Raw genomic sequence first — 10,490 nt, 5'->3', positions numbered from 1 at the left:
TGTCTGACATATTATGGAGTCCTCATCTTGTAGTGATTTTTTTCCTTCTTTTTCGTAGTCATGGCTATCTTTTGGCATTGTTTGGTTTGGTGAAAGGTAAAAGTCAAGTTTGATAGGTTCTTATTGGTCACAATCTAAACGAATAGGATATGTGATAAAATGCTTAAACATCAATTTCCTTATAGGAAAGTGACATTGATTGTGAACATTTATATGTTATGTCACCAAAACAACTCTTTAAGTATCTTAAATAATAATTACATTACACCAAATGAAGGATTAGGTTGACCTAATTAGTCTTTTTTTCAGGCTTACTCTACCTTTGTGAGCAAGATAACTTGATTCAACTAACATGCCTACTCCCTAGGGATGTTCATTTCGAGTTATATATTTATTCTTTATAAATCAAGTACAAGTGCAAGGTGGATAGTGTCGATAGACTAATTAATTAGCTTTACTTCCATTTTTGTAAAGCACTGTGTAATTGATAAGTCGTTACATTGATTTCTTCTAGAACTATAGAAGAGAGTAGACTTTTCGTTGAAGTAGTTTGATTAGAAAAAGTATTTGGGTTAAATTAAATAGAAATAATGAAATAGTTTTTGTATGGGGTAACACTGGTTGATAGCAGGTGGCCAAATGCATGGTAAAATGACACGTGGAACCGAAGATAGACAAAGGACGAGTTGGGAAACAGCTAATACTGGATGCACCGTGTGTGATCAGTACCGGATGAATTCCGAGGGGAACAAATTCGGCGGTAGAAGTTCAAATGTTTGCCATCGGATAGCATTGAATGAGGGAATATTTGTTAGCATTAAATGAGCAGCCGTTACAAAGAATATTTGCATTCAAAGCTTGCCGTTATATATTTAAGCAAATATACTTTGACAAAAAGAAGGTGCAGTAATTGATAAATAACTCTTCCTGCTAGCTGATGTAGAAACGACGTTACTTATTTAATATCTGAGAAAAAGAAACGGATAAGAAACATGGTTAACCACCATTTAATATTGAGGAAGGGTAACATAAACAAAATTATCAATTATGGGTCCCAAGCGACAACTACTATTAACTTTAATTCATTCATATAATTTGCTTATTAATGGAGTATGATGCATGTTTCAGTCAATTCACTTATTCACGACACAGAGACAGATGGATATTATAGCCATATATACGATATATGCATGTGCTGACACAGTAAATTACTATGGAGAATAAGAAACAGTTCAACGAATGGACAGCGAAGTAAATGACAATAATATTCTTCTCTAATTCAAACAGTAGAAGTACTTATATGTTTTTCCTATCTAATATTTCTTCTTTTCCTTTTCCAATATCTAAGAGAATTTCCCTATATTATATAGTTAGAAAATTTTATTTTCAAGAAACATAGTCATGTATAATTCTCAATAAAAGAAGCATGGAACATTTTTTTCCCTTCTTTTTAAAGATGAAGGAAGAGGTCAAAGACCATAACCAACATAGAATAGGCAAGCCTTTGACTCAAAGGTTTAGGCACAAGCCGAGTTCGTCGAACCTAGTAGCTTTTGTTCAAACAATATATTTGGTATTTGAAATTTATTAAATATATATAAATATTAAATTTAAAATTCAGTCGCTAACATTCAAAGTCACTATTTTAAAATTCAAAACTTTTAAGGTTGAAATCGTGACTCTGCCTCCACCTTTTGAGTGCGAAGGTAGAATAGCTATCTAAGTTTCCACGTGAAACCTATACATCCGTAATTTGAAATTCTTATGAAATTTAACATTACAAAATTTACAATAAGGGGAAACAAAAGATACAGAAAATGAAAATAATGTCATTAAGAAATTTAGGAAAAAAAGAAAAGTAAAGAATAAGGGCGGGAAGAGAGAACATCGGTGCACGAAAATGAAAGAGAGAGAAATGGGAAAAGGGAAAAGCAATAAACAAAGGACGCGTGGGTTGTCCCCTTCTTCTTTTCCTATACAAAACTCACCCCTTCCCCCTCCCCATTTCCTTCAACTCTCCTCCCCCATTTCTTTCTCTCTCTCTCTCCCTCTTTCTCTCTCTACGTATTACTCATCCCCTCCGCCACCTACCGTCGTCGTAGCCGCCGCACTCACTACTCAGGTATTGTTTTACAACTCAACTTGTGCTCTCTTTTTCTCGTTTTGTTGCTCTGATTTTCAATTTTTTTTTTTGTTTACACGGAGATTCCTGAGAATCGAATTTGATATAGTTGAGTCACTTTTGAATTCATTCTGTCAAACGAGTATCATGTTACTACTAGCTTATGTGTATAGGTGTTTATGTACGGACACAAAAGCGTTGTTTTTGATTCACCTGATTTAGCATGTTTACACACAGAGAATCAGTTTCTGAAAAAGCTTTTAACCTGTTTCAGAATCTCATCGCCTCTTTTTTTCTTTTTCTGCAGTTTGCATCTATTAACAGAAGTACAATTCCTGAGAATCATTCCGAAATTTGTATCAGAAAATTGTTCCTTCTGATGGCGTCATCCTCTACCGTCTCGAATCCCGATGCTTACTCCAACCCTTCCCGAGAATCGAAGCGCAAAAAGAGAAGAAAAATTGGAGATAACGGCAAAAGTGAGCCACCCGCTAGCCTTGATCAATCGAGGTGGAGAACTCAAAACGAGCAGCAGATCTACTCTTCTAAACTTCTCCAGGCTCTCCGTCAAGTCCGCCGGAGTGATGACAGTCCGTCACCGGTTATAGCCGGACGCGCCGTCAGGGACACCGCCGACAGAGTCCTCGCCGTCACAGCGAAAGGAAGAAGTCGTTGGAGTAGAGCGATTCTCACTGGTCGGCTCAGCCTCAGGCTTAGCCAAATTAATAAGAAGCATAAGAAAGCTAAGGTGAACAGCAGCAATATAAAGTCGAAGAAACCGGCGGCGGCGAAGAAGCGATTACCGGCTTTGCAGCGGAAAGTCCGTGTTCTCGGCCGTTTAGTTCCCGGTTGTCAGAAAGTCCCGTTTCCGAACCTTCTAGAAGAAGCTACCGATTACATAGCAGCTTTAGAGATGCAAATCCGAGCCATGACTGTTCTGACCGGCCTCCTCACCGCCGGTGGAGCCGGATCAGTTGCATCTCACCCCGATCGGCTCGGCTAAGTGGCTCGTCACGATGCCGAGGTGTCTTTTTCCTTTTTTAAATTCTTTTTATTTTTTTCTAAACTCTTTTTTGTTAATAATTGAGAGTTTTTATATTGGTGTATTTTGTTGTATACATGTCCCCCCTCTTTATCCTCTCTTTTGCTCTCAAAACTTCTACCTCTCCTCCACTTTGTTAACCTTTTTTATTTTTATTTTTCTTTGAATGTTTTAGCATTTTACTTTTTGTTTCTCTTGATGTCTTGCTTATGAATTAAGATTATATATATTTGTTAATTAATTTATTCATTAATTATTGGTTGATTAAGTAGACATGCCAGCTAATATCTTTTGTAATCGAACAAACAATTGTTTGATTCCCTTTCAATTTATTTGTTAATAAATTCATTAACTAATAATTTAAATGTTTCAAGAAGTTCAAGGTGAGTAAATAGAAAAGATAAGGTATTGGGTAGACTCGCCATATAAGGCAATTATATTGGACGGGAAATTACCTTTTTTTACTCATGGAAATGGATGAAGGCCTAGCTAGTGCCGTCTTTTCTCTTTCACTAAGCATAGTTCTACGATTTAATCGATATAATTAGGTAACAATATTTGCTAATTATCGTGTATACAGAACTTAATTAGTGAATATTGAAATGAAATTGATATACGAATAGCAAGAATCGATTCTAACTGCTTTTAAGTAGTTTGGAATTTAGCGGATTTTTGTTCGCTACTGTATAAACTGATGATTCGTCTAATTTGATGGAACTATATAAAAATGTCAAAGTTCAGTTACAAAATTTGACTCATAATAGTCCCGAATGGACGGCCCAGTGGGTTTGGAGGAAGTTTTCCACACGGGAGACGCGGGTTCGATCCCCCCTCAGTGTCTTCTGGGTCTGAGCCTGTCGCACGGGGCTTGGCTAGTGCGGTTTACATCTCCCGTGTGGTTTGCAGGCTATTACACAATGGGGGGTTTACCCAGTGCTCACCACAGAGTGCTCACCCGAAGGGCAAAGGCTGTGACAAAGGCTGTAGTGGCTGCGAGTTTTCCTGGGATTCCAAAAAAAAATTTGACTCATAATAAAAGGACAGGGGATAGGGGTGGCTAAGGTTAACAAAACCCCACAAATGCACATGAGGGAAAGCTGGCAAGTGGGGGAGAAGGAGAATAGGCCAAAACAAGAGTCTACAAAAGCAAGAGAGATAGCCACACTTCCATGTGCTCCATTTTCAATCTCCTTTTAACTATCTTTTGCCCCCCCCTAGTCCCACCCACTATCTCAGCGCCCATGTGATATATATAAGTTAAAGCGTTGAAACACCTACTATTGCTAATCCCTATTTCCCAATTCCCCCTACCTTTATTTTCGGTAACGTGAATGCTTTCTATGTTAACTAGTACCATGCTAGTTTTCACTTGAACCCCTTTGAAGTTTGAATTGTGACACTTATGCCTTTGAGGTTTCTAAAAGTGATATCTGCCATCCTTTATGATAAAAGTCAAGAGATATTATTGGCAGATGCGGATCTAGAATTTAAGTTTTATGGGTTTAACATTTAAGGTATTAACACTGAACCCATTGTATTTTTAGAGTTATGAGTTCATATTGCAATATATTACAATATTAGTGAATTTTTACGTATAAATTTATATTCTGCTTCAAAAGTACCGAGTTCAGTTGAATCTCATGCCGATAAATTGCATCCGCCTCTGATTATTGGTGTAAAATAATAAATGGTAATCGATCCCTTTAATTTTGAACATCAACACTTACTCATGTTTAAAAAGCAACAAGCATAATTTTTCTCAAAAAAGATGAAATCTTAACACTACAAAGAAGTGTGTCAACCACCTTCTCAAACCTCAAGGGGCTCAACACTATTCCTAAATGAAGTAACTCCGCCCCTTATGCATGTTATATAGGGCAGAGCTAGGGGTTCAATTTCTAGAAGATTGCCCTAAATTTTCCTATTTAAGGACATGCCACATTAAGAGCAAATTTGGTAAGACCACTCTACAACAAGGAGTTAGGAGATAAGAGTAGATGATATATATCCCATCATAACTTGTCTCTTTAGCCTAACCAATCTGTTTAATTTCTTATAATGATTGAAAAATTATGAGAATCCAGGAAGACATTATTCTTTTATGGCACTATAAGGACACAACGCAATAAGAATGTGGAATAATTTGATAAATATCCTACCAGGTATAGTATGGTGTTAAAAAAACACTCTCTCCTTGTTAGTCATTGAAAATTCTTCCACCCTCTTCCTACTTATAGCATGTACACAAACTATTGTCTTCTCCATATTTATGTCCATTATCATTTTTATATAATACCCACTTTATGCGTATAGATGGAATGAATTAGGATAAATTTTCTCATACTTACTAGTTAATACCAGAACTCTTTTTTACATAAAAGTAAATCAATAATAATTACATAATACGGAATTAAGGGAAGCTATATGCAAATTTTCCTAAATAAAATCCTCTCTTAACGCAGACTTTTTTTTTTCTTTCCATTTTCTCCATCAATTGACTCTCATCCTCCCTTTACCCAATTCATTACATCTAAATGTCCTACCATACAAGTGGAATTTGAAGCTAATATTTGAGGATTACCCGGAAATCGTCATCGCACTTGCAATATTTATGATTTTCTATGAAATAAAAGTATATTTACAAACTAATATATGTTACTAGACTGTATTTGTAAAATAATTCTGGAAATATAAATGAGTATAAACAGAAATGAACATAAACAGAAATGACATAAAACCAATTCGAGCCTACTGAATTCACAGTGTTTCCTTAAGGAATTTAATCCCCTCCTAGTACCCAAGGTTATGGATTATTTCCTCCCAGGATAGAACGAATTACACACTGGTGTAGTGGTACTTCAAACCCCAGTGTTTCAGCGAACACAAAGTTCGGTAGCAAATCACACTTACTTTTTGCTTTGTTTGATGCTAAAAGTATGCAGAAGAAGGAGAAGAAACTCAGAAAATCGTAGTGAAATTCTGAGCAGAATAGTGTTGTATTTATAGCCAAAGTTAGGCTGAAATCTGAAGAAGTGCAACTCTTCAAAATGGCTGTTTATGCAAAACGCCCACAGCATAAATGCCATTACATAAATGGCCATTTACTCAATAATAAAGAGGGAAAATAAAGAGGGAAAATTGAAGAGGGTAGTTACTTTTCTGTTACCAAAACAGAAAAACGGATTGGATTTAATATTAATATTTTGTTATTAAAACAAATATTTAATAACATTTCTGTTAATATTTTACTATTAACAAATAAATTTGGTCCAAAAAGTTAATCAATCAATCGATCATTTGACCAAATCCGAATCCGAAGCCGAGCTGAGCGACGACGACGACGCGAGGCTTGCCTTCTTCTCAACTCTTTAAGAGCTAGAAGAAGAGCAATTGCTTATATACCCATAAAAAACATCTTCCTCTTCCAATATGGGACAGTGCCCATTTGCCAAGGGGAACTTAAAATTTCACTCAAAAATTTTATTTCCCTCCATTTCCCATTCACCCTCTTTTAAGTATTTAATATATTAATTAAACACATCCAAAACCCAACAAACTTATCATGATCAGTTGAATATCATGAATCTGTTACAAAACTTATGATGGTCAGGTCAATAAACAAGCAATTGTGTGTTTCTTTGTTCCCGTAGGCCCGGAGCTGATGAGCATCGACTGGAAGCAACTGATACAAGCAAAGCACCCTGAAGATCTACAGATACTCCTCTTCTGATGAGTGTTATGATGTAGGTCATGAAGACGGCATCACATGGTAATGTAATAGGGCCATCAGTTGGGAGTCCAAACTCATCTTCAGACATGTTCAGTAGTTGTATGATTACCTCATTTTGTAGATAAGCCAAAGGAACCACAAAGCGCTTCTCATCAGCTGAATAGACCACAAAATGCCCTTTGTCAACTACTGAGGATGATGTGCTACAACTATCAGCATCATGGTCATTGGATCTTGAAAAAGTAATTCTCTTCCTCTGCATTGCTGCAAACTTCTGCCATTTCTTGGCCATCTTGATGAGTTTCTTAGCACTGAGCATTATTTTCTTTTTTTGGAAGATTTAAATAAAATAGACAGTAGACTAGATAACTGAGAACTTTAAAGGAAACTGATAGTGTTTGTCTTTGATATGTAAAGAGTTTTTTATATATAAGAGGCTGGAGATAGGCTCTGAGTTGCAGCTGAAGCTTTTGCAACTAATCACCAGACAAAGCAACGTGGTAATGCCTGTTGGTAATGTTGATATGGGGACTTTTAGAGTGTGGATATAGTTTGAAGCATAGATAATGACAGGTTTTTTCTTGTATTCTCTTTGGTAGACAGAAAACATTACTTAATTATACATGAGAGTCTCACCATTGCCAGCACATGGTTTTTTCTTTCACCAGCAAAACATAATCTACCACTGAAAAGTCATAACTATTTAAAGGTCCTACATATTGAGTTGATATCATAACTAATATGTCTATTCTGTTGTTATCGGCCAAAGAAAAGAAAGGAAGAAACTTATCATCTTTCGAACATTTCAAACTACCTTCATTCACAAATTTAAGGTCCCATATCGACATGGTCAAAGGCATCAGAACATGGCTTTGCCTATGGTGGTTAGTGTCAAAGACTTCAGCTCCAACTCAAAATCTGTCTCCACTTGTATAAATAATCCCCATTCCATGAGCATTTTCATCATCAACTGCAGCATTATCTACTCAGCTATCAAAGGTCTCTAGATTTCTTCTTTACTTTCTTGTTCCCAATCTTCCAGAGAAAAAACAATGCTAAGTGCTAAGAAACTCATCAAAATGGCCAGGAGATGGCAGAACTTTGCGGCCATGCAGAGGAAGAGGATTTCACTTCCAAGAAATGAAAATGATGTAGATGGTTGTAGTACATCTTCATCCTTTATAGCCGGAAAAGGCCAGTTTGTAGTTTATACAACTGACCAAAGGCGCTTTGTCATTCCCTTGGCTTACCTGGAAAATGAGGTCATTTTGCAACTTTTAAACATGTCCGAAGAAGAGTTCGGGCTTCCAAGTGGAGGCCCTATTACATTACCTTGTGATTCAGCATTCATGGACTACATCATTTCACTAATCAAGAAAGGTGCAGCTGCTGGAGATCTTCGTAATGCATTGCTCCTCTCAATTAATTCATCTTGCTGTTCAACTTCTTTGCACCAAGATTGGGGAAAGCAGCAGCTGCTTGTTTATTAGTCTTGATCATTATCTTTAGTAAATAATAGCTCCAAATAGATTGTATAGCAGGTGAAAAAGTAGGCAATTGAAAGTGTGTATTACAGATGGAATACAACTATATCTGAATTTTGACCAGATTTATACCTTTCATTCCATTTTCAGTTTGGTAATTGAGATTCTCATCTTGGTGTGGCAATATTTACAGGAAACACTGTATTTTTTTTATCCAATTAGTCAACTTTGTCATCAAAACATACAGATATACGGATCATGCCCATGCAAGTCTTAATGACATGAAACTTAATTCTAAAGAGTTCAAATGAAGTAAAACCATAAAAGTGTTCTGCTTCCACTGCTATTAAATCTCATACTTGATCGATTTAGATCGATGATTGTAAAGTACAGAGACAATAGAGAAATCTCTCTTGTGTTGTGTTAGAATAGTCATGTAATTAGGAGTAAATAACCCAAATCCAATATGTATTAGGAGTAGGATATGTTATGTGTGTATATAGGGCTCATTGTATCGTGTTAAACACAAGTCAATATTAATCAATAATATTTTCTCCCGTGCATTATCATATGGTATCAGAGCTTTAGTGAGAAACATATCGCTGTGCATCATTCCAGCGACTTCCGGAAAGAAAGACCTCGTCGCCGTGCAATTTTCCGGCGACTTAGAAGGCTGCCCGTAATCACATTAATTTCTGTTGGTGTTTTCAGAAAACCAACACCACCACAAGACTCCTCGGGCTCCAGCGACCAAACCCCAGTAAACCCCACCGGAAAAATCAAGTTCACGCGCCCTCACGCGCCAGAAAATCACCGGCGAGATCTGACCCACGCGCTCCACGCGCCGGCGCGTGAACATTGTTCCGGCCATTTTTTGAGAAACTTCCAGTTGGACAGTCGGATCGCCTAGTGATTCCGAGTCTGTCCATACCTTTTTCGTTCGATTCCGAGCACTTTGAGTTTTTCCGGCGACTACACTGACTTTTTCCGGCAGCTACAGTAATTTCCCAGCAAAAACAGTGTTTCCTTCATCTGTTTCAGCGAGTTGTCAGTTGATTTTTTTTCTGTTATTTGGTGATAATCCAACGATGTCTTTGGGAGTCGATGCTTTCGGGTCTAGAAACCCGGGTTCTGGCAGTTCCGGTGTTTTGATTACTTCAGAACCTTTAATGGGAGGTTCAAACTACTTAGCTTGGGCTTCGTCTGTCGAGTTGTGGTGTAAAGGTCAAGGAGTTCAAGATCATTTAACAAAAAAAGCTAGCGAAGGTGATGAAAAGGCCAAAACACTGTGGGAGAAGGTCGATGCTCAGTTATGTAGTATCCTGTGGCGATCTATTGATTCCAAGTTGATGCCTTTGTTCCGTCCATTCCAGACATGTTATTTAGTTTGGGAAAAGGCTCGTAATTTATACACTAATGACATATCTCGTTTCTATGATGTAATATCGCGAATGACAAGCTTGAAGAAATAGGAATTGGATATGTCTACTTACTTGGGACAAGTACAGGCAGTCATGAAAGAATTTGAGACGTTGATGCCAGTTTCTGCTAGTATTGAAAAGCAACAAGAGCAACGACAGAAGATGTTTCTAGTTCTTACACTAGCTGGACTTCCTAATGACCTTGATTCAGTACGTGACCAGATTTTGGCTAGTCCGGCTGTCCCCACAGTTGATGAATTATTCTCTCGATTACTTCGCCTTGCTGCAGCACCAAGTCACCCAGTGAGCTCATCACAGACACTTGACTCATCTGTCCTCGTATCCCAGTCAGTGGACAATCGGGCATCTCATACTATGGAGAATAGACGAGGAGGAGGTCGTTTTGGAAGATCTAGACCCAAGTGCTCTTATTGTCATAAACTTGGACACACTCGTGACGTGTGCTATTCTTTACATGGCCGCCCACCCAAAAATGCTTATGTTGCTCAGACTGAGACTACAGGTAACCAGGGATTTTCTTTATCTGAAGGGGAGTATAATGAGTTCCTTCAGTATCGAGCAAGTAAGCAGACATCTCAACAAGTAGCTTCTGTCGCTCAGACTGATACTTCTGTTGCTGGTAATTCTTTTGCTTGTGTTTCCCAGTCTAGTCTCTTGCAATGGGTTGTGG

General features: G+C 37.5%; 3 protein-coding genes across 3 annotated transcripts; 2 read left to right on the top strand and 1 right to left on the bottom strand.

The window, feature by feature from the left end:
- The first annotated feature begins 1,900 nt into the window (after positions 1-1,900).
- On the top strand, positions 1,901-3,413 carry LOC109211409 (transcription factor bHLH149-like). The gene is made up of 2 exons (XM_019374948.1): positions 1,901-2,122; positions 2,430-3,413. The coding sequence occupies exons 1-2, from the start codon at positions 1,901-1,903 to the stop codon at positions 3,123-3,125; spliced, it is 918 nt and encodes a 305-aa protein (XP_019230493.1). The 3' UTR covers positions 3,126-3,413.
- Positions 3,414-6,689: 3,276 nt separating this feature from the next.
- Positions 6,690-7,294, bottom strand: LOC109211406 (auxin-responsive protein SAUR68-like). The gene has a single exon (XM_019374944.1). The coding sequence runs from the start codon at positions 7,211-7,213 to the stop codon at positions 6,776-6,778; it is 438 nt and encodes a 145-aa protein (XP_019230489.1). The 5' UTR covers positions 7,214-7,294; the 3' UTR covers positions 6,690-6,775.
- A 50-nt stretch (positions 7,295-7,344) lies between these two features.
- On the top strand, positions 7,345-8,507 carry LOC109211407 (auxin-responsive protein SAUR68-like). Its single transcript, XM_019374945.1, has one exon. It carries the CDS (start codon positions 7,947-7,949, stop codon positions 8,382-8,384), a length of 438 nt encoding a protein of 145 aa, XP_019230490.1. The 5' UTR covers positions 7,345-7,946; the 3' UTR covers positions 8,385-8,507.
- Positions 8,508-10,490: the final 1,983 nt, after the last annotated feature.

Source organism: Nicotiana attenuata, unplaced genomic scaffold, assembly GCF_001879085.1.
Source record: "Nicotiana attenuata strain UT unplaced genomic scaffold, NIATTr2, whole genome shotgun sequence".
Taxonomy (NCBI): domain Eukaryota; kingdom Viridiplantae; phylum Streptophyta; class Magnoliopsida; order Solanales; family Solanaceae; genus Nicotiana; species Nicotiana attenuata.
Note: the sequence above shows the minus strand (reverse complement) of the source record. Positions and strands in the feature narration are given on the sequence as shown.